General features: G+C 51.4%; 1 protein-coding gene across 4 annotated transcripts in view; it reads right to left on the minus strand.

Annotated features, from left to right (window-relative positions):
- Window positions 1-630: 630 nt before the first annotated feature.
- The window catches only part of MSRA (methionine sulfoxide reductase A), a 359,917-nt gene continuing 336,044 nt past the window's right edge, over window positions 631-24,503 (minus strand). For all 4 annotated transcript variants that reach the window (XM_065907831.1, XM_065907833.1, XM_065907834.1 and 1 more), the window contains one exon: window positions 631-1,431. In XM_065907831.1, the coding sequence (XP_065763903.1) occupies window positions 1,267-1,431 (165 nt within the window). In that variant the 3' untranslated portion in view covers window positions 631-1,266. The remainder of the gene's footprint in view (window positions 1,432-24,503) is intronic.

Genomic DNA, 24,503 nt, shown 5'->3' on the forward strand with positions numbered 1-24,503 from the left:
CTCTACATAGGCATTCTTGATGCATTTAGGGTACAGCCAAATTCCAAGAGAAAGAAACGGGTTCTGTCCAAGGGAACCGTGTTATATTTCTTCATCCACCTCCTGCCCCCAGAATGCTGTTCTCCGCCCCAACCTGTGTGTTCATTTCTCCTTTGCATCATTCAGAGTATTCAGCCCTCAACTTACGTTGCACCACCTCCCCTGACCCGCCCAGCTAAAACACCTCTAAACACAGCTCCACAGCCCCCAGGCCCAACTTACTAGCTTATCTGATTTGCCATCTCCCCATCATTTGTGAGGACCAGAAATTATCTTACTTATTCACAGGTTTACCTGTTTATTGCATATGTTCTCCACCCCTTGTCCTCAATACAAAGACTCTTAAGGGCAAAGATTTCATGTGTGTATTCTCTACCTGGAATAGCCCCTGATGTGATGACTATAATAGGCGGATGGAAAACAGCTATTATTACTAAAGTTGCAAGGACCTAGAGCTGTACATGTTTTCGAAAGATTGCAATCAGATTTCCCATTTGGGGGAAAATGATTCTTAGCCTTTGAGAGCTCTAAAATTTTTATAATACTTAGAAGTATCCTACCTAAACAAGTAAAAGACAGATGAGACATCAGTTTGTATTAGCAGATTGTAGACCTTTATTAGAACAAGCATATGCCATAGCTGTGAGCAAAGCGTTAAAATTTATCAAGCTAACACAGCTTTTCCTTGCCATGAAGAGGGCGAAAAAGAGAGAGAAAGCCGCTTATACATGTATAGGATAAGTTGAGCAAAGTATTTCAGTGAATGATTCATTGAGGCTATAAACGTTTGCAAATTTTAAGGCACTGAAGGGCAGGAGGGCTTTTGAGGGGGGCCGGCTGTGGTGAAGGAAGCCCTGACCTCTGCCCGCCCAACACATATTCTCCCAGCTTAGTTCCCTGACGTCCAGGGCAGGCACCCAAGCACAAAAAAGGTGAACACTGATTATTCATTATCCTCATTCAGACATCAAATGATCCAAAAATTTTCAACGCGGGCTCTTCCCGCCATAACTTTTTTTTTTTTTTTTCCGCCATAACTTTTTAGAAGATAAATTACATGTTATCAACTTGCCATGGCACTTCATGTAAATTACCCCTTAATAAACCAGATTTTTATGAATGCTTTTGTGCACTTCAAAAAGCCCCTGGCGTGAACCACAAAAGAACTCCCCGATTTGTTGGAAGCATTTTGGCTGTGACCTCGAGGGCTGACCACGTGGGGAGAAATTACTTTTTAATACCCAGGGGACAGGACACTCCGGTGCCCCCGAGGCCGCAGTACCCGTCGGGGTTCTTGCTCAGATACTGCTGGTGGTAATCCTCCGCGTAGTAAAAGGTCTGTCCCTCCCGGATGTCCGTGGTAATCAGGCCGAAACCATGCTCCGACAGAACCTGTGGAGAGAAAGGCGCCATCAGGACCAGATGCCGGGGATCCTGGGAAGGAGGAGGGGCGGGGTCGGACGGGAAGGGCGGGGTCGGGTGGGAGGGGCGGGGTCGGGCAGGAAGGGCAGACACGTGGCCGCAGGCCGGAGCGGGTGAGCAGCGGTGTTTGGGGCCTGCGACTCGGCCTTTTCCAGGCTGGGTTATCCTGAGCAAGCATCTCCCTCCCTGTGCTCGGGGGTCTGGGGTTTCAAATCTGAGGTTTATTTCTTTGTTTTCTGATTCTGTAATTTACACTCTATCCTCTACACTAGCTCTGCCCCCGGGGTGTCGGGAGCCCTTGTGGGGGCCCTCTGGCTGCCCTGGGAAGGAGCGGTCCCTCAGGGGACTCCCTGCGGCTGCAGTGGGAAGGCAGTGTGGCCCCTCTGCCCCCGCACAGGATGGACAGAGCATGCCCCCCTCGCTGGTTGTGGTTCCGGGCAGCAGGGGCCCCGCCGGGACGCCCTGGAGGGCAGGGGCCACCTGGAGTCTGGGCTCTGCCCCTCCAGTCTGGAGCCTGGGGAGTGAAGTCAGGGGAGGATGTGGCCTGAGGGCCTGGTCGGCTCCCCGCCGCCCTCTGTGACCCAGTTTAAGGCCGTGGCACCTGCTGCCAGGGAGAGGGACACAGTAAACACCAGTGGGGGAGGAGAGCCCAGCTATTTGGGGCAGGAGACGGATTAAGAAATAGACATTGTTCCCCGTGGATCTCCGCCTGTTTCCTCTCCCTTCTGGATTTCAGCTGTGCCCTAGTTCTTTCTCGGTACAGGCTGCTCGGTGTCTCTGAGCTCAAGGCCACAGAGATGCGACCTGGGTTCACACATTCCATTTTGGACGGGGGTGGGAGGCAGAATTCCAGCTTGTGTGTTTAGGAGGAAAGAGATCAGGATCTGACTGTTGTTGGTCCATTTAAGATGAAGTTGTTTAATTGGCCCAGCACAGGAAATCCAATTTAATTTTTGGCATGAGTCACTGAAGGGCTTTCCTGATGGCTCAGATGGTAAAGAATCCGCCTGCAATGCAGGAGATGCGGGTTCGGCCCCTGGGTTGGGAAGATCCCCTGGAGGAGGGCATGGCAATCCACTCCAGTGTTCTTGCCTGGAGAATCCCATGGACAGGGGAGCCTAGCGGGTTACGGTCCATAGGGTCGCCCAGAGTTGGGCACAACTGAAGCGACTTAGCAAGCACGCATGAGTCACTGATGCATTCTTTCTGACAGCCTTCACCTTTCTGCTGTATCTCCTGCCAGTCCTCTGAGCCAGAATGAGGCCAACAGAGGATCTGATGCCGGGCAGATGCAGGAGGTAATGGAAGGTGCCTCACCAAGGCTTGCGGTTTGGACTCCGCAGCGCAGAGGCAGGCAGTTTCCTTACAAGGGTTAGAACGGAGAATGGGGAGCCATTCTGACTTTGGGACAATCTTTTGTAAACAAGCAATTATCGAGGGTTTACCACGTGCCACGCTCTGTGTTAATTTCAGCTTCACAACAGCCATCTGAAGGGTGTAACTATTATTATTGCCGGTATTTAGGAGTGTGTCCAGTACTGGGCTCTGGCCCCTGTGTCCTCAGCGTGCCCTACTATTGCATAGGCTGCAAGTTGAAAGTGAAAGTGTTAGTCGCTCAGTCGTGTCCGACTTTTTGTGACCCTATGGACAATAGCCCGCCAGGCTCCTCTGTCCATGGGATCCTCCAGGCAAGAATACTGGAGTGGGTAGCCATTCCCTCAGGGATCTTCCCGGTCCAGGAATTGAACTCCGGCCTCCTGTATTAACATACAGATTCTTCACCACCTGAGCCACCAGGGAAGCCGTGGATGCAAGTCGGTGAACTGCATTTTCCAGATCCTGCCGCCAGCGGCCCCAGTCTAGATCCCACCAATGGGAGATGTGCACATGACCCCTGGCAGGTAAATCCAAGGAGAAGCCACCATCTGCCAGGTATAGCGGTGAGGATGGGCACAGAGCAGACCTGGGGCTCCGTCAGCTCCTCCTGAGAACCATGGGCTCTTGTGCTGAGGACAGTTACAGTCATCACAGTGATTCTAGCAATTTCTGTCACTTTTTGGCATCCCCAGATCCAGAGGTGCTGGTCCCTGACCTTCACTGCTACAGCCTTTCAGATCATTCTGGAGGCACCAAATTCTCTTCGGAAAGCCACCCCCCTTAACACATCTCGAACATGTTCTGTTTCTGTGATGAACCCCAGCCAGTGACCATGGCCTTTGGTGCCAGAACAGTTTGCAGGAACCAAGACCTCCCTGCGCATCAAGACCAGGGCGCTGGTCACCCATCCTGGTCAGACTTCGAGTCAAGAGCAGCCTCGTTGTGAGCGCGGAGCACGGCGGTGCCCACCCGTGTGGTGCCAGGCGTTTACCTCCCTGTCACGGAGGTTTGGCTGTGAAGGACCGCTGACGGGCGGCTGGCTTTGCAACGTGAGGTGGCTGCGGCCAGGGGCGCCTCTGGGGTACGGGGCGCGCTGTGCTCCGGCCACTGAAGAGCTTGTGAGAGAGAACCACGTGGGGCTGGGGCCTGACGAGCCTGGCCCAGTTCAGAGAACCAGAGAGCTTCTCGGACGGACTTCAAACATTGATACTAATGTCCTGTCTCTCGTAGCCGGAGCCAAGTACCAAATCAGAGGCTGGACTCTGAGGGTCCCAGACTTACGAGCAGAGTTCACGCCCTCGGCAGTCTGAAGCTCAGCCACAATGGCCCGATTTTGATGCGGGGACCCTGGTCCCCACTCAGGAGGTCCTAAGCTCCGACACGCGTCCCCGTGTGCCGAGGTGACCTTAAATTCTGACCTGGCACCTTCCCCCGCCGAGGCCACGATGGACCGCTCTGGATGAGAGTCGGCTTGCTCTGAGATCCTCAGATCTCAGCCCCGGGCTGTCCCCGCTCACTCCCCATCCTGGCTCATCCTCTCTGTGGGTCACCTCCTCACTCACCACCCGCCCGGCGTGGACCCCTCTCCCTCACAAACGGCCACCCTCCTGTTACAAACAAGGACAACCTTCATAAGGCCCTGGAGCTCACAGCCGCCTTCTCCAGAAGCTTCTTTTTCCAGAGGCGTGGAGCCGGCCGCAATGAGCGCTATGGCCCAGGCTCTGAGCGACCCCTACCCACCGCCGCCCAGAGGGCAGAGGCCTTCAGGAGCCGCAGGGAGGAGGTGTGGGGAGAGGCCGGCAGTACCAAGCTCCGCCACAAGGTGGCAGACACCACACTCTCCTTTGCGAGGAGAACCTGGGAATAAATGGCGATGAAAACCCACCGGAGACAGAACCGCATGCTGCCCTCCTGCACCTCCCGTTAGACTCGGACATCCTGGCCCCGTCTGCTCTGGGGTGCAGGTCACCCCCGTGCATTGGGCCAGCGGCCTCTGGGCTGGAGCCTCACTTAGCACAGGGCTGTCCTCAACCTCCATCCGAAACTGGGGCGTGAGGACAAAATTGCACAAAAGATACTGAATGAAAAGACAGAGCAAGTAGGGAAACGAGAAACCCTGCCTCGCCCCTTGTTCGCCCTCCTTCCCAGAGCCCTGGCCCTCTGCTTCCTCAGCTGCATCCTTAACAAGAGCAAGTCACTGCCCCCAGCCCCTCCCAGGGCCTGCCTCCTTTGAGGGGCGCGCGCACACACACACACGCACGCACGAACACACACACGTGCACACACACTGGAGAGGCATGCACACACACACACATGCACACACACAGACACACACATGCACACACACAAACACGCACCCGAGAGCATAGTCAGTGTGCTCTGACGCGCATCCAAGGTCAGGCACAGACGCACCCGGCACCTGGCACTTGCTGACTTCCTGGCAGGCCTGGCCCACTTTCCCATCAACGCCCAGCCTGGGAGCAGGGAGCCCACCATCTTGCCCTCGGCACGCAGGCCCCCACCTCCACTCCCTCCCACGCACGCCCTACTTCTATGGCTGCGCCGCCGTCTCTGTGGGGCAGGATAGAGGAGGCTGGGGTCGGGGGCGCTCACAGCGCTGGGGCGGAGCTCCCTGCCCCCCGCGGGCGGCTCCCGCCCAGGCCTGCAGAGGAGGCAGCCGGCCGTTCCCTTAGAGATGTTCTGCCAGTGGGAGTGTCCTGGCCCGACCTGGCCCGAAAGATAGGGCCCGACCTATCTTTCCAGTGCTGCCGGCAGGAAGCCTTTCTTTTAACAAAATGAGTGAACACAAGACCACTCTGCTTCTGCAGCCTGCTAAGGAGCTCACTGTCAGCTCTGATTCTCCCAGCGTCTGGGGCTACTCGGCCTACTGTGGGGGAAAGACAGGCTCTGACGCTACCCTGGAGGCCTTCCTGGAGGCCTTCCTGGAGGCCGCGGCAGTGCAAGCGCTCCGGAGCACCCACAGGCGGGGCCTGCCGAGGACAGAAACCGCGGCCGAGAAGCGGCCTCCGTCCCGAGCCCCTGCATCCAGTGTCTTCAAAGGGCTTCTCCACACACTCCAGTCCCCGAAGAGGAAACAATCATTTCTATTATTTCTCAGTGGAGGACAGTAAAGCCCAGGGAGAGAGGCCTGTCCACAGCCACTCACAGCTGAGCTCTGATGAGAACCTGTTGTTGAGTCAGCAAGTTGTGTCTGACTCTTCGCAATTCCGTGGACTGCTGCACGCCAGGCTTCCCTGTCCCTCGCCATCTCCTGGAGTTTGCCCAAGTTCATGTCCATTGAATCAGTGATGCCATCCAACCATCTCATTTTCTATCTCCCCCTCTCCTCCTCCTCTCAATCTTTCCCACCATCAGGGTATTTTCCAGTGAGCCAGCGGTTTGAACTAGGGGGCCAAAGTATGGTAGCTTCAGCTTCAGTATTTTGGAATACTCCTTCCAAAGAGTATTCAGGGTTGGTTCAGATAAGAACAGATTCAGATGAGAACCTGTTCCCTATTTCCAGCACTGCTGCAAGAACACCTCAGCCAGATGAAGGTGCTACTCCCAACCCCTTAGGAGTTATTTTTAAATCTCCAAAAGAGACCTAGGCGCCCATACTTGGATCACATCCTCCCCACCCTTTTCAGTCAGTCAGTCTGTCAGTTCAGTCGCTCAGTCGGGTCCGACTCTTTGCGACCCCATGAATCGCAGCACGCCAGGCCTCCCTGTCCATCACCAACTCCTGGAGTTTACTCAAACTCAAGTCCATCGAGTCGGTGATGCCATCCACCCTTTTCACATCCCTGCAACTCAAAAACATGCAACATATTTCTTGGTCATCTCACTTTTTTTTTTTAATTGTGGTAAAATCCACATAACTTCAAATTCTCCATCTTAACCATTTTTAGGTGTATCTTAATTTCAATCACAGTTTAAAGATCCAGTGAGAAATGGCTCTGTTGCCAGTGACAAAGTCCCTAGGAAGGAAAGAAGGTACCTGCAGTTCAAACATCATCAGATGCATGTTTTAAAGTCTCAGAAAGCCTGATCCAAGCAAACCCCACCTCCTCCACCCACCAAAGGAATTCATCCATGTGTTCAGTTTTGATGTAATTATTTGGAACGTGTAAGTGTGTTTCATGTTATGATCATTTTCAAAAGATATTTTCATGGGAAGAGATTAGTGTCCTAGAAGTGAAATCCAGTTTTTGATACTGAGCTCACAGGAAATTAGGGGCTGACTTTTAACAAATCAACCAGAGACTGCTGCCTAAGGCCAATCAGCTCTGCCTTAGATAGGGAAAAAGACTCTGGGCGGGACCGAGAGACGCAGAGGTCGGCCTGAACTCCGCCCTCTAGTGGCGGCAAGGAGCATGTGCAGGCACAGCCCCTCCTTAGTTCCTACTTTCCTTTCCGGAACGGAGAGCCCTTCAGCTTCTTCCAGATCTCATTCCATCGATTCCTGTGCTGTTTTCATTCTGCACACACGTGCGTGCACACACACCATGCACGTTTAACAAGCTCGGTCAATGCCAATGCCCAATTCAGCAGTTTCAGTCCACCAGCAGCTTTGGGCTGGCCAGATTGCCATCAATCAAAACTTGGGGGGGGGGGGGAAAGGGTATAAAGTGACTGGCACGGCTTTTAAATAAAACCACTATGAAGAACACCATCTCTTCTGAACTGAGCGGAGGCACGCGTGTTTGCGGCTCAGTGCCGCGCAAGTGCAGGTGCGCGGGGGGAGCAGGTGTGCCGTTGCCCGCAGTGGTTCAGCTTCATCCGCAAGGAGGAGCGGACAGGCTGACCGCCTCCAACATCAGAGAGCACCCTGGAGTGACGGGGCTCTAGGTCCCGGAAGCACGGACACCCCCATCCGTCAGTGACCCTCAGCACTCGCAAGAGCGAGTGGAAGATCCTGGGAGAGCAACGACGCGCCATGGACAAGGAGGATGCTCCACGGGGCTGAAGCCTTCACGAGACCCGGCCAGAGCTGCCCTGACCCTTTCCGGCTCCGGGAAACTAAGGGAGTCACAGGAGACCAAGAGGTGACACAATTAGATCTAATTCGGTCCATGTGCCAAACCGGCAGATGCAAATGGTGGCCTCTGGATGCAAGGACTCTGGCTTCTTAGAACAGCTGCGCCATCTCTGTGCTCTCTCCTCCAGACTTTGCCGTTGGGTCGCACTGTTTGCGGTTTTGTTATCTAGTCCTCTCTGCCCCCTCACCCTCGAGGTGAACCACGAGTGTCTTCTAACTGGCAAGGAGGTTTCTCTTGGTTTGCAACACAAACCAAGTCTCTGCGGAGGTGGGTGTAGGGAAGGAGTTCAGTTTAGCCAGGAAGGAGTCAGGGCTTTCCCCTTGGCCCTCAGAAGGTCGACAATGGTCAGAAGTGCAAAATCCGGCCGCCTCCCCAGACCTACTGAATCAGGATCTGTATCTTAAAATCCTCTCCAGCTGATCCACATGCATAGACTTGAAAACATCTACTCTAGAGGATAAGCTTGGAAGACTGTGAACATGGTCACCAATGTCACTCCTGATGCCGAGTTGCCCATGTGACTTGCTCCGATCACTAGGGTGCAACTGGGAGGGACCCTTGGCATTTGTGGGCACAAGCCCTCCAGCACCGTGGCGTGAGCTAGAGGGCGTGGCAACCCACTCCAGTGTTCTTGCCTGGAGAATCCCATGGATGGTGGAGCCTGGCGAGCTACAGTCCATGTGGTCCCAAAGAGTCGGACACGACTGAGCGACTAGCAGTTTGACTTTCACTCCGCCACGGCAGCCGGCACTGCTGCAGCTGGCCCTGGTGTGAGCGCAGTGACCACCTGGAGCAGAGCCTCCACAGAATATTTCATTTCCTCTATCACGGATCCTGGTCTACCCTGGTTTGGGGTGTGAGGCTGAAAGATCCAGGAAGACAGACACGCAAGCCCATCGTGTGACTTTCCCGCAAATAAAGTTTTTGAAACACTCTAGTTTCACTTAATAAACTAATTTCAGCGATCGTGGTGTGGTGGCCTGTATTAGACACGGGAACAGAGAGGTGAACAAGACGATCTCTAGGGCGGGAATCATGACAGGCACGGGAGCAATGACATTCGAAGTGCCCTTTATGTACGTAGTAGATGCTGGCGAGGCAGGACTGAGGCAGAAAAGTTCCCTGAGTTCAAGGAGTTTATGGTTTAGACAGGGACGAGGATGGGATGGCCTGGGGGTGTGGAGCAATGAGGGTTAATGCCCCTCATGGTGACAAGATGGGAGCCCTGCCCACAGGCTTGGGAGTGCAGAGGACCACCATTCACCATTGAGAGGTCAGGGTTCTGCTAGAAGGGATGGGTCATACATGCGTGTGAAGACAGAGGGAAGGACGTGCTGGAATATCAGAGGTGCAGAGTCTACTGCGGCCACTAAGGAGGGCCAAACCAACCCACTGCTAAAGGGTTCCTGAAGGAGTGGAGGTGCACGGAGGGAGGGGTCACGAGGCTTCTGTGAAGGGCGCTGGAGGGCCTAGATGAGGTGGGAGGAATCGAAATGGGACTCAGCTGAACCGCAGGAAGAGACAAAAGCAGACTGGGGGGTGAAGGGGGGAGGGATGCCCCTGGTGGTCCAGTGGCTACGACTCTGCTCTTCCAATGCAGGGGCCCAGGCTCAACCCCTGGTCAGGGAACTAGATCTCGTATGCTGCAATTAAAGATCCCACATGCCGCAACTAAAACCCCACACAGTCAATTAAATGAATAAATATTTTCTAAAACTGTGTTTTAAAAAAGCAGACAGAGAAAGAGAACTTCAGAGCCATCGAGTTTCCGCTCGCTCCCATTGCAGGTAACCCAGCCATATACTCTGTCTACCCACGGCCCTGTGGTCACAGAGACACGCAGGGACGCCCTGCAGGACGAGGGGACTCGCCCGAGCCCAGGCAAAGCTGCCGGGCCTCTCAGGTTCACCTGCCTGGCTGCAGCCACGGCTTCAAGGCAGACTGAACTTTCCCCCACTCATTGTCCTCCTTTGCCTCCCCGCACCTCACAAGTTCCAAGCACCGTTTCCTGGCTCCTCCCTTCTTTGCTTTGTGCATTGAAAGGAGCAGCCACATAGCAGGTTGGCCTGGGTGCAGCCCTGGCAGGGAAAGCGAAGGCTGAGTTGAGTGGTCAGGCTGCAACCCCAGGGAGGGGCCCCAGAGCCGTGCAGCTGAAATTCGCCCTCGCCCACCGGCTCTGGTTTCTGCACTGCCTCCTCCACCCATGAGGTTGCTGTTCACTCGCTCAGTTGTGTCCGACTCTTTGAGACCCCAAGGAATGCAGCACATCAGGCTTCCCTGTCCTTCACCAACTCCCAGAGTCTGCTCAAATTCATGCCCATTGAGTCGGTGATGCCACCTAACCATCTCATCTTCTGTCACCCTCTTCTCTTGCCTTCAATCTTTCCCAGCATCAGGGTCTTTTCTGATGAGTAGGCTCTTCGCATCAGGTGGCCAAAGGATTGAAGCTTCAGCTTCAACCTCAGTCCTTTCAATGAATATTCAGGGTTGATTTCCTTTAGGATGGACTGGTTGGATCTCCTTGCAGTCCAAGGGACTCTCAAGAGTCTTCTCCAGCACCACAGTTCAAAAGCATCGATTCTTCAGTGTTCAGCTGCCTTTATGGTCCAACTCTCACATCAGTACATGACTACTGGAAAAACCATAGCTTTGATTATATAAACCTTTGTCAGCAAAATGATGTCTCTGCTTTTTAATATGCTATCTAGGTTTGTCATAGTTTTTCTTCCAAGCAGCAAGCGTCTCTTAATTTCATGGCTGTAGTCACCGTCTGCAATTATTTTGGAGCCCAAGAAAATAAAGTCTGTCACTGTTTCCATTGTTTCTCCCCCTGCTTGCCATAAAGTGATGGGACCAGATGCCATGATCTTAGTTTTTTGAATACTGAGTTTTAAGCCAGCTTTTTCACTCTCCTCTTTCACCTGTGAGGTCACTGACATCAATCACACATTCAAGGACTGCTGGTTTCTCTTTCCTTTTGAATCTGCTGGGTTCAAAAAGGAATTCAAGTGACTTTTCCTATATGAGTTTTCCTTTCATGGCTTTTCATCTTACAGGAAATGGATCTCTCTCCCTCTTCTTTCTGTCTCTCCTCTGACTCCCTCTCTCTCTCCCCTGAATATATCTCTAAGGGTTATCATCTGCTTTTTCATATCTGAACTCAATTAACGACAACCTCTGTTTTTGTTATATCCTTAGTGTTTGGTTTACAAAAGCATCCACTTGTCACTTTTCAAGGAAGTCAAGGACACTGGCTTTTACCTTGTGGATGAAATGCAAATTTCATTAAAAGGAAAAAATCCTTCATTCTGAAAGGTTGAATAGAAAAGAACTTAAAGCAAAATGCCAGCTGCTTAAGTTTAGAACATTGAGTTCAGCAAAGCAGAGGGACTTTTCTACACACCACCATTTCTCATTTATGTATGAGCTTCAGGGATTCAGAGTGAGAGGAAAGAATATTCAGCCCAGTTTGCACTGCAGACAGTGCAGCCAACCACCCTGATTTGCCCAGGTCCAGGGGTCTTTGGGCTTCCCTGACGGCTCAGTGGTAAAGAAGCCACCTGTCAATGCAGGAGACGTGGGTTCCATTCCTGGTTCGGGAAGATCCCCAGGAGAAGAAAATGGCAACCCACTCCAGTACTCTTGTCTGGAGAATCCCATGGACAGAGGAGCCTGGCAGGCTACAGTCCATGGGGTCGCAAAGAGATGGATACAACTTAGCAACTAACTAACCAACCAGGGGCTCCTCAGACTGTGCAGTTGTCAGTGTTAAATAGAAAAGTCTAGGGTCAGCTGGGCTGGCTGGTCACTAGAATTGTAAAATGTATAAAGAAATTTGTGTCTATTACACCGCAAACACTGGGCAGCTTGTTTCACCCACCTGGGCCTCTGTTTCCCCAACTGTAAAGCAAGAGGATTTAACTAGATTACCCTCCAGTCTGTCTTTGAATCGTGTGTTCCCGAGCCTTTTCTAAACTGTGCTTCCTTTTTTTCATTTTGAAGTTGACATCTCAGTGGTTTTTAGCATAGTCTCAGAGCTGTGCAACCATGACCAATATTTTTCAATTCTGTTCTTCACACTGGACAGTTCCAATTAACTTAGCTTCATTTGTTCATTCTCTCTTCTGCCAACTCAACCCCTTTAGTGATTTCTTTTTCTGCTTATCATACCTGTAAATTTCTATTTAGTTCTCTTTTTAATATAATTTCTATCTCCTTGTTAATATTCTTTATTTGGTGAGCACTGGTCTTATATTTTCCTTTTATCTTTTTTTTTTTCCAAATTATGTTTATTTAGTTGTGGCTGTGCTGGGTCTTCATCGCTGGGTGGACTTTTCCCTAGTTGCAGTGAGCAGGGGGCTGTTCTCTGGTAGTGATGTGCAGGCTTCTCACTGCGGTGGTTTCTCTTGCGCACAGGCTCTGTGGCTGTGGCACCCAGGCTTGGCTCCGAGGTATGTGAGATCTTCCTGGGTCAGGAATTGAACCCATGTCTTCTGCAGGCGGATTCGTTACCACTGAGCCACCAGGGAAGTCCTCCTTTCATGTCATGGTTTCCTCGGGCCTTTGAGCATATTTATAACAGCGAATTTAAAGTCTTTGTCTAGTGAGTCTTCCATTTCTTTTGTCCCATATCTTTTCCTGAAAACTAGCCATTTACATCAGTATGGTGGTAACTGAAAACCAGATGACCCTCGCTCTGGGTTTGTTGCTCCTGCTGCTGCTCACTGACCTCGTAGACTTTAATGACTGGGCACAGCGTTCCTTACATGTTGGGAAGCGACGAGACGTCTACCCTTTGGCCTTGCGTGTGTGTTGGAGCAAACACAGCTTCAACATGACAGTGGTTTTAAGTTCTGCCTTTTTTCTCTCTCTCTCCTCTTGCAGAGCTTTGAGGTCGGCCAGAGGTGAATGAGCAGGCCATTCTCAGATGTAGACACACCACGGTCTGGCCATCCATTCAACAACTGAAAGACATCTGGGTTGTTTTCAGTTCGGGGCTATCATAAATAATGCTGCTCCAAACATTCAAGCATAGGTTTTGTATTAACATAAGTCTGCATTCTCTTAGGTATTGTAAAAACCTATGAGTGTGCGGGACTGCTGGGTCACGTGGCAAGTGTACATTGAACCTGATGAGAAAGTCCCAAAGCGTTTTCCAGACTGGTCATACCACTCTGCATTCCCACCAGCAATGTTTGCGAGGTCCTACTGCTCTGCATCCTGTCAGCCCCTGGTACTGCCATTATTTTTTAATTTAGCCATTCTGACTGGTGGGTAGCAGTCTTCCAGTGCAGTTGTAATTGGCATTTCCCTAATGACCAATAACATTAAGCATATTTTAATGTTCTTATCTGCCTTCTGTGTATCTTCTGTGGTGAAGTGTCTGTTCCAATCTTTTACCCATTTTTGAAACTGATTTATTTGTTCCTATTGTTGAGTTTTGAGGATTCTTTATATATTCCAAAATTGAGTTTTGATTCCAAGTGCACAACCTCTGCCCTGAAGTTCTGCTATGCTCCCACTGAGCATCTTGGCTCTCTATCTGTACGGTGCTGTTTCACGTTTTATTTGCATATGGTATCTACATCTCTCTATATAAATATATACCCACACATACACAGCTCCTGAAGAAAGTTTCTTTTTCAATTTAGTGCAAGAAACATTTATTATGTCCTTTTGAAGGCACTGTACAAGGTCCCAGGGGACCACAACCGACTCACATATGGCCCCAGCAACTGGTGAACCTTCATTTTTAAGAAATTTGTCTTAGGTTGGATTAAATTAAGAAATATGTAGAAATGACTGCATGTAATAAATCAGCTTTGTTGGTATAAAATTATTTGTTCAGACAAACAGTTGAAACACGTTCATTATGACTTTATAAAAGCTACTAATTACCATCAGAAAATCTTTTCTTTATTCATAGTCAGAAATATTCCTCTGTAGAGCCCCTTACCAAAAGTAGCATATATTCTGAAAGAATGCAGTTTCCATTAAAAGATTTCTGCCTCAATTTTAAATGGATACTCCTGGATCCTCAGCTCATGAAATGTGATGAAAGCCAAGTCATATTCTCTTCAAAGACAAGTACACTCACTCTGCACACCTTAGCACATACCTTTTCCCTACTGAGGAGTGGCAACCATGCAAAAGCTCAGAAGAATGTTTTACATCACTGTGGTATGACTATCTATCTGCAGAACCGCTGGAAGAATCCTCTCAAACACAGAGAAAATTAACTTTTCAACAGTAACTTAAAAAGCAATTGCAATTTCTTAAAATCCTCTTACATTGAGTTTAAAAAAAAAATGAGACTTAGCAATTTTATTGTTTCTTTATTCACTGATTAAGACAATAAAAGTTGTGCTCATTTCAATATTAAGAAATTAAAACCTCCCTTGAGACTTTCTCTGCCCTGGAGTAGGTTACATCTGTCAACTGCAAACAGGCTGGCCAGCTTGCAAGCAGAAATTCTCCCCAGGGCTGCAATATGTATAACCTCGCACTGTATTGTCTAGGGCTAAGAATGAAATGATTGGGCTTTTTTTTTTTTTATTATCAAAGGAAACTAAAAATAGGACTATGAAGTAAAATAAAAGCTCTAAGAGGAAATGCATTTAAGATATATTTTACTTTAATGCTTTTGCTTCCAGCCTCGCATGGCAGAGAATATATGATGATGCTAAAGGAAGAAAGAAAAGAAGCTTTTGTTGGTTTCCTCTAAGGCTTAAAGTTGACACAGTGCAAGGAAAGGGGAAGACGGCCACAAAGGCTGTTCCCTGTGACACTGTCGGTGTGTAGCCCAGAGGCTGGACGTGATGAGCTGACGCCGTCTCCTCGTTTCCGGCAACGGCATCTCAGCTTCTAAGCTGCCATCGTGGGAGGACCCTTGCCTCTTTAGTGCTCCTAACTGCTAACACAATCATAAAGGAACAAATGACACCTGAGTGGAGATAAGACGGAGGGGCCTGGATTAATGAAGACTCCATTCAGGCTGTTTAAGCTTCTTAGCAATGAAGTACAGTCAGGGTTGTTTTTCTTTTTCTTTTTTTCAAAAGAAGAAAGGAAGGGAGAGAAGGAGAGAGAAAAGAAACAGAAACATTAAAAAAAGAAGGAATCCAAAACAGACTATGGGTGTTCTTTGCCGAAGCATAATTTTAATTTTCTTTAAGACTTAGAACCAGTGGGAGAACTGGAACTCCCTTGAGAGAAGATGGCAGGAACATATGCTAATTATACAACTTCAGTGTGTGTTACCACCACAGATCACTTCACACGCTTTCCAGTGAAGGAGATCTGAGCCCTTGTTACCTGGAGGAGAGATGACAGGCTATGTATTTAAAGCAGCACTCTGTATCCCCAAGTATCAAAACTTCTTGATAATATCTCAGGGGTTCTCAAGTAGATCACTTTATATAGACGAGACTGACAAGAGGGCTCTGAATTCTACACTGGGCTCACCCAAACCACGTGACCTTGGGGCCTGGCTGTCTCTTCTGCAAAATGGGGATGAAGTGATCTCCCTTTGAGGAACAGACGAGGTTACACATTCTATCCCAGCAGCACTGCTCATATGCTCTGAGTTACTTTGAAGATGCTACGATCTTTTGGGGAGTGTGCTGCCGTCCATGGGGTCGCAAAGAGTCAGACACGACTTAGCGACTGAACAACAACAACATAATCTTTTTGGAGCCCCTGGTATGTCTCACTGGGGAAAGTGGTAGGATTATGCCTGAGAAGGTGGGGAAACCAGAGCCTACTAACTGAAGTCTCGTTTCACCCTCTCCTCGTCAGATGCGTCTGACACGTTACTTCACATTTCACATGTCACACAGGTTTTCGGTCCTTGGGAGGCAGGCAAGGAACCAGACTTCCCGCACCAGAGAGCTGGGGCTCCATTCACGCGTGAGCATTGAGCCGAGCTGTGGGACACCATGCAGGACGCTGGCGGTGTCCCTGGGGAGAACCTGGATATGGGTCTTGGGGGGTAATCTCTTTCCCTTTGATTTTCTTGAAGAAGAAATATCTTGATGAAAGTCTATGAAGACCCTACAGAAAATCCCGTGTTTCTGGCAGGCAAGGAAGAGAATGTGGATGTAGGGGGCAGGGCAGAGATGAAAAGGAGCTGAGAGCTGGCATGCCTGGAGCCCTTACGCTGTGCAAGGCACCATCCTGCATGCATTACACGCACCATCCTCATAACAGCCCCTCGGACTCAGCACAGAGAAGAGGGAGGGACCAGGATTCAAACCCAGACAGCCCCCCTCCTGAGTCCCTGCTCCTAACCACTCACTGTGGCTGCCCTCTTATGAACTAAAACGTATTTCAGGTCCACTGACAATATACCACAGTAGAACATTTATACTGTTTTCAACATGATGGAAGAAATTAACTTCATCTAAAAACTTGGTGCTGGAGAAGACTCTTGAGAGTCTCTTGGATAACAAGGAGATCAAACCAGTCAATCCTGAAGGAAATCAGTTCCAATATTCATTGGAAAGACTGATGCTGAAGCTCTAATACTTTTGCCACCTGAGGGGAAGAGCCGACTCATCTGAAAAAAGACCCCGATGCTGGGAAAGACTGCAGGCAAGAAAAGCGGGTGACAGAGGATGAGACGGTTGAATGGTATCACTGACTCAATGAACATGAGTTTGAGCAAAGAATTTATACTTTAGATGAAGTTAATTTCTTCCATCATGTTGAAAACAGACAGTATAAACTGAGAAAGAATTTTTATATCTATTGGCTCTTTTTTTTTTTTTTTTACAATCATTAATCCACTCAAGGAACCTCTGCATGGCCAGAGTAGCTTAAAGATTTAAGGGATCCTTGACAAAACTGCCAGAATCAATATCGGCTCTGGATTCAGAATGCAATCACCACAGGAGACAGAAGAGGCATAAAAGAGAAGTGCAAGGAGCATGCAAGAATTCTGACAGAAATACAAAACCATCCTATACCCCAGGTGCCGTGCTGTGTAGACCAAGGACGACTCACTTGCCTACTTTGGGGGAGCCAGAGCCTTCTCTTGCTTACGGAATCCCGCCACGCACCCTCCCAGGGCTTCAGACACACCACAGCCCAAGCTGGAGTCTTTCTTTTCTGTCTCCCAAGGTCGTTCTTCTCCTGCTCTCTCTCTCTGAATTCCCGACATAAGCAGCCACCTATTCCCCAAACTTTACTTCTCACCGCCAAGGTCAGCTCTCTCCTAGCTGACGTCTCCCAGCAAATCACACTCATCGAGCAAACCCTGACACTGTGCCCTGGACGCGGCACGAGTCGACCCCGTCGTCACCAACGCTTCCCAGGCGGCGCCGGCGCCAACCTCTGCCCACACAATCACTGTAGCTCACCCTCTCCCCCGCCTCCCCCGCCGCCCCGGGCCTGATGACTCAGGCCACGACCCTCGAGCCTGTCCCCCGCCCTGATCTGGAGCTGAGGGGAGCTGGTGAAAGGCTGGGGATGGTTTGTCCACCCTCACCTTGTGAAATACACGGCTCCGCGGCATTCACCAGCCACACAAAGGAAATGTCACATGAGACAAGGCAGGACTCAAGGCAGGACTCAGCACAAATCCCACCTTGGTTCCTTGAACTGGATCTATTTCAAGGAGTTCTCAGCTGGCCGTAAAAGTAGGTCCAAACAAGGTGTTTCAAAGGGATAAAGAAAGCCCCTCTATGCTGCAAAAAAAATCAAAGGAACAAGCGCAGAGCAGGGGAGACATGGCTCACATGTGGAAAAGAAATAAGACATCCTCGTGTTTGGGAGTCTGATATCAGCTTAACTGATGCCAAGAGGGGAAAGTGGGTGCCTTGAATATAAGTAGGCAACGTCTAGTGGCCAGCGCGGAGGAGAGAGGGCCAACACACCCGGGGTGTGCTGCCCGGGGCTGCTGTCTGGCCTTCCTGAGATGGGCTCCAGCTTGCTGTCCCGGGCACCCCCATGCCACCCCCCTCTCTGTCCCTGCACTTCCTATCCGGCTACCCCCACTTACCCGCGGGACCTGGCCAGGCCCCTCATCCTGTCTGTACCTCAGTGTCCTCATCTCTAAAAATACAAAGGAGGATATCACCTCATAGAGGTGTTTGCTGGGCATTCACAAAATGTCTCATTTTCCAGATGGATGACAGAGGCCCAGAGAGCTTAAGGAACTCGCCCAAGGTCACACAGCTGACAAGCTGCCGTGACTGTTCGGTACTGTGCTGGGCCCGCCAGCTGGACTTTCTCTAGCTGCCCTGCCCGATGCAAATGGATGAGTCATGTTTCCAGTTCCAGCCTGGCCCACAGGCACCAGGCAAAGAATGGGACACAGTGAAAATTGCTAACGCTTCTCCTCCATACCGTGAAAAGGCAGGGAACATGGCCCTTCATTCCATGGCAAGCTCTGTGGATGGCTACCCAGCCACCCTCTGTCCCTCACAAGCCGTCATGCGTACGTGTGTGCTCACGTGTGTGTGTGCACACGCATGTGCGCTCAGCTCTGTTCGACTCTGTGAGAGGCCATGGACTGTAGACTGCCGGGCTCCTCTGTCCATGGGATTCTCTAGGCAAGAATACAGGAGTGGGTGGCCATTTCCTCCTCCAGGGGATCTTCCTGATCCAGGGATTGAACCCACATCTCCTGTCTCCTTCACTGGCAGGCGGATTCTTTACCCTGCATTTCCCTCAGAATCCACCTTTAAATCTCGCCTCGCCAGCCCCATTCACATCATTTACTCCAGCGCTTTGATCCCCATCAGGTGGTAAGAGTCCGCTCTAAATAGTTAACGGATATTAGGTCCTTGGCGTCCAAGTACGAGGGAAAGAAAAAGTGACAGCCGAGGTGTCAGGGTATAAAAAGAAGAAAAAACGTGGGGCATGGAACACACAGTTTTATTCTCTCTCTCTCTCTCTCTCTTTAAGAATCTGGCACAAAGAGCTCACCTCCTTCCTGCCAGGGATGGAGCAGCAGTGACTTGGCAGCGGGCTCAAGCCAGATGTCACCTCATCTGGTTGCCTTGGCTGGTAAGCTGTTTAGAAAGAGCAGCCCAAACACAGTGCGGGGGGCTCCTGGAGGCCATGGGCAGGAATGCTGCGGGCTGGGGGTGGCCCTGCTCCTCTGGGGGGTGGCGGGACACGTTGTCAGCGGGCGGCTCTCCACTCAGGTGCAGAGGGGCCCTGGGAAGCGCCAGCCACTCACTGCCCCTGGCTCTCTCTGAAGGTCAGCTGTGTGTCTTGTCCCCGGCACCAGGGCACAGACGTGTCCTGCTGTTTCACAAGGATGACACTCCGCATGCATTTGGGACCCCCACCCTGGGTGTCCCCAGCCTATGTCCACAGGACTGCGTGCTGGGATAAGAGAGCAGGAGTACCTCGGGGTGCAGCCTCCGCTCTGAATTCCTGCGATGCGGGCGCTGCAGCCTGGCCTCCGTGGGTCTCATCAGGCTGAGCCTGAAGCCTCGCGGGGCGCCCTGGGGAAGCAGGCAGAACGCTGGGCAAACACACCAGCCACGAGTCACTTGGCTGCCGAGTGCAGGAGGAAGAGAGCAGTGTCTGGGGGCGGTCCCGGGCCGTTTCCAGTCTGGTGGCCAAACACCGAGGGTCTCCGGCAGAGGGGAAGGGCCCAGGGCCCAAGGGTGTCCCCTGGAATGAGCCCTCTGGCGTCACCTGGACCCCCAGGCGGTCCTTTAGGACAAAGCCACGCTCCGACATGTGTCTGTACACACATCAGCGCGTGGTGGAGGGCGGCGTGTGGTAGGCCCTGCCAAGCGGCCCGTTTTGGTCACCATCTGCCGCAGAGAGCCCAAGCACCTGTCGGAAACAGCTGCAGAAGGCAGATCGGAGGTGAGGGCGGGGAGTGGCCCCACCCCGACGGCTGATCGCGGGCAGCGCGGCCTGTCCCCGCAGAAACGCCAACTGCTCGCTTTGAAGCCCATCCCAGTTCGGAGGGGGTGTGATGACACCCTGCGCTGTTCATCGCTTCCTTGCGCGGGCAGGACAGAAGGAACGCCAGCGTCCTTCCTCCCCGGCAGCGGGTGGGACTGTCGCTTGTCATGGGGGCCGAGGGAAGGATGCACTCAGGATTCCTGTTGGGAAGAGAGAACTTGTCTGGGGGGCGACTCTCCCCTGCGGCTGTGAGCGCGAGACTCCCTCGTGAGGGTCTCTGCCTCTCTGCCTGTGAGGGGGAGCAGTGACACTCCACTCTCCCGGCCCCGCTGGCAGGGAGATGTCCCCTCGATGTCGGCGGGGCTTGCAGTGAGCCAAGGGCTGGGATGAACATCTGGAACATCAGAGGGGCACACGGTCTGGGGCTGAGTCCTCTGAAGTGTTTTCTTTCAGGTAGACCAAGTGAACTTCAGTAAGATGAAATGAAAACCTTGACTGTGATCACTTTTCACCAAAAAGCTTTCCAAAGTGAGTTATGCATGCCCCTGCCTTTAAGTCTGTTATGTCTTAGCTGACTCATTGCAAAAGACCCTGATGCTGGGAAAGATTGAAGGCAAAAGAGGAAGGGGGCGAAAGAGGATGAGATGGTTGGATGGCATCACTGACTCAATGGACATGAACTTGGGCAAACTCTGGGAGACGGTGAAGGACAGAGGAGCCTGGTGTGCTGCAGTCCATGGGGTTGCAAAGAGTCGGACACGATTGAACAACGACGATGTTAGCTGCTGGTCACTTGCAGCTGCTGCTCAGTCTGCTGAATCCTGTGGGGCGCCGTCCCACCTCCTCACGGCAGGACTTCTTGTTGGCTGGTCCACGGCCTTTTTCTCCTGGGACGTCACCCAGCGAGGCACCCTGCTTCTGGAATCTTCACACCTGCTTCCCCTGGTCAGCCGGTGGGTGTTTCTTTCCACTCCAACTTCCAGAAGCTTCACTGACACCTTCAGAGGGCCATCCTCAATCCAATCCCGAGACGTCTGAATCGGTGGCTTCTAACTTGTGGGGGGTTGGTAAACAAGATTCTCCAGATTTCTGTGTACGGAGGACAAAGTCCAGAGCCCCGCGGGATGGGGGGCCCCGGCTCGAGTGCCGGGACTTGGTGACTTGTGGTCGCTCAGAAGCTGTTTTCTCTTGCGGTTTTCAGATACTTGAAACCACTTGTTACTTGGGAGGTACAAGCTTCAGCTGTGGGCTCAGGGGCCAAGGACATGAAAGGTGTGGGCGGCTCTCTGCTTCTCAGAAACAAAGGGTGGAGGAACACTCTCACCCCCAACCCCGCCATTGTCAGGGCCACGCAGGGTACGGAAAACGTAGCTCTGGGCTTAAACTCAAGTCTGGAAAATTCCCTACTGACTCATCTTGCAAAGCAAAGTAACAAATTCCACCCCAAGGTAACACTGTGCCATCCTTTGTAAAACAGCCTGGCAATCCACCATGAGACCTTCTGCGGCAGGGTCTCCTCATTCTGCCAGTTGGCTTTGCACTTTGCTCATTGTGTCTTTGGAAGCACGAAAGGTTTAAATCTTGGTGAAGTCCAATTTATTTTTCTTTTGTTGCCTGTGTTTTTGTTGTGACAGCCAAGAGTTTATTGCCCAATCCAATGCAGATCTGCACTAAATCCACTGACAAAGATCCAATGAAGATTTTCCTCTGTTTTCTTCGAAGAGTTTTATAGCTTTAGCTCTGAATACTAGGTCTTTAATCCATGTTGAGTTAATTGTTATATGCAGGGTGAGGGAACTTCATTCTTTTGCTCTTACATTTGGTCACAGGACCGGATATCCAGTTTTCCCAGTGCCCTTTGTTGAAAAAACTGTCCTTTCCCCATGGAATGTTCTTGACACTCTTGTCAAAAATCAATTGAGCGAACATGTGAAGGTCCAGCCTCCCTTTTCAGCGAACGTGTGAAGGTCCAGCCTCCCTTTTCAATACTGTTGCATACCCTTTCCATCCTGCTGCCTCATCAGTATCGTGGCTGCCCCCAAAGGCTGACAATGGCCCAGCCCCACCATCTTCCAACCAGATCACTATTGCCTCCGGGACACAGCCCCCCAAAAGCAGGTGCACTATTCAAAGTCAGCGCAGATAACATCATTCTCTCTCTGCTCTCCCACATCTGTTCCCTCCTGGTTCCCCTTCCTCGGTTCCAATACCAGCCACACAAGGGGAAACCTTTCTGTCAGCCCCAGCTCCAGCTCTCATGCCCTCGTTGTTTATCATCACTACCGCCCCCCCCCCCCCCCCCCCGCCCCACACACACAGAACAGGTCACGATCCTCCCCATCTTATCTCTGAATTTTTTTTTTCCTTCAATCTATCTCCTTCTTTCTGTTCTCTCCACGGCTGCCTTAATCCAGGCTCTCTCTCATCACTTTTCACCCATCACCATCTCCTGTTCCCAGACCCCCTCAGCCAGCCCAGCCCCGACACTTCCTCGGGAGGGATCGTGGAACAGGTCAGTCGGATGTGGCCTTTGTTGCTCAGAGTTCCTCAAAGATGCCCCATCTAGGAAGGCAGCACCCTACACAAACACACACAATCACACACTGCCTCAGATACACTGGAACCGTAGTTCAGTTCCGTCACTCAGTTGTGTCTGGCTCTTTGCAACGCCAGGCCTCCCTGTCACACTGGAACCCCTGCTGTCCGTAAATATCCTGTTTTTGGTTGAAATACTTATTTATCTGCCCCGGGTCTTAGCTGTAGCACACAGGCTCTCTGATCTTTAGTTGCGGTATGTGAGATCTAGTTCTCCGCCCAGATCAAGCCTGGGCCCCCCGGAGTTGGGAGCATGGAGTCTTAACCACTGGACCGCCAGGGAAGTCTCAGAATATCCTGTTTTATCCCTCCTGTCTTGGCATGTTACTCTCCTTCTGTCAGGAGAGTCTGTGCTCCCCACTGTCAACCTTACTGTTTGAAAACAGCTCAAATATCACCTCCTTTGTGACAAGTTCTGGACCACCTTCCCAAACCATCAGGGTGAAGCAGAATTTCACCTTCATGCATATGTGATTTATCAGCGTGGTTTATTAGCTGCAACCACGATGACGGTAATGTTCTATGTTCCTCCACCACCACCAGCCCCGTCTCCACAGGGACATACTGCAATCCTGCCTGTTTCCACACTAGGGGGATGCCTGTAGACCACCTGTCCTGGGAAGGCCTCGCTGGTTTGGACACCTGTAGACCACCTGTCCCGGGAAGGCCTCGCTGGTTTGGACACCTGTAGACACCTGTACACTTCCTGTAGACACAGGTGTGTCCCAGGAAGGCCTCGCTGGTTTCTTCTCTTGTCCCTTTCTTTCCTGGACAGTGAGAGGCGTGAGGATGGGGACTGCCTTGTCTTCATCTCTGAAGCTACAGCACAGGGTCTGACACCCAGCAGATGCTAAGACTCATTTGCTTAAAAAAAAGAGAAAGGGAATGACCTTAAGTGCCCACTTTCAGGTTTTGCAGCCCGTGGAGAATTCCACTTTTGGGGCAGCGGCTCACGTCCTCCGTGCAAACGGGCAGCTCATTAGCCCCGAGGCTGGCAGCAGATCTGCTGAGCCGTGCTCAGTTCCCAGGCTTTCTCCCAGAGCCGGCTCTTCACTCAAGCGGGAGCCCACCAGGTCCCATGCCCTGTGCGGGGCTCCTGCCCGAGGATGTGGAGACGCTCCCGCAGCCCTACCCTTTCGAGGGCTATTTTAAAAGCAAATTCAGAAGCAGTGGTGGTGGTATTCTTTCCCCTGAAGAACAAGACAACTGCCTTGACATAATAAGATTTTTTTTAAAAAGGGAGGAAAAACCCCATCCTGCTTTTCCTTTCAGTTGAACTGAAAATAAAAGAAAAAAAATCCCCAGTCTCCCCAGTCTCCAGCTGGCAGGCTGCTGGACTGCCGGCTTCCGAGAAGAAGGGGAGCGGAAAGATGAGCCCTCGGCAGCTGAGAACGTATTTTTGGCAGAACAGCTGGTGGAGGACGTGCTGGCAGCAGGCGGCGTCTCCCCCACACAGAGGCGGAGGTGCCATCTTCGCGGCCTGGGCACCTGGCTCTGGTCTTCACAGGGACAGGTCGGATCTTCTGGGGGGACCCTTAATGGAGAAAAGGGTAGAGGCTCCAGGGGAACCTCACTGCTGCCCTCCAAGGAAGCTCCCTTTTAGAACAGGGGAGAAGATCAGCTCAGTCTGGTCTAAACCTGGAAGCAGGACTGGCCGGCCGGACGCCATGAAGGCAGGATGCAGCCACTTCATTATAAGCAAGAAACCCCTCGGACAGAGGTCCCCGGTGGTGGAATGAGCTGTCTTAGAACTGATTAAATGGCGGCTGGTGGGCTTACCATCTGCCAGAAATTTTATAAGAGGGATCCTTGGATGGAGTGAAAGGGAGTTGGTCTTCTAAAGCTGGGGAGACCAGTTAGGGGTTGATGAAAATACTCACTGTGGACAGATCCCTGGACACAGGACACCAAAATTTTAAGAGATTCCAAAGAGGATTTTTAGGCAAAACTACACATCTGTTGATTTTCCTCTGATGAAAGCCATGAGTAAGACTTCTTGGCTTTGTGCTGAAACCACACTGCCTTTTGTAGTGTGGATGCGACAGCCCGAGTTCAAGGCTTTCCACGCCGACACGGGAGAATAGAGGGCCAGTGCCTGCTTCTAGGCTTCGCCAAGCTGTCACAATGGGCTCACTTTACTTCTGCTTTTTTTGTGTGTGATAA

Source organism: Muntiacus reevesi, chromosome 17 (genome assembly GCF_963930625.1).
Source record: "Muntiacus reevesi chromosome 17, mMunRee1.1, whole genome shotgun sequence".
NCBI lineage: Eukaryota > Metazoa > Chordata > Mammalia > Artiodactyla > Cervidae > Muntiacus > Muntiacus reevesi.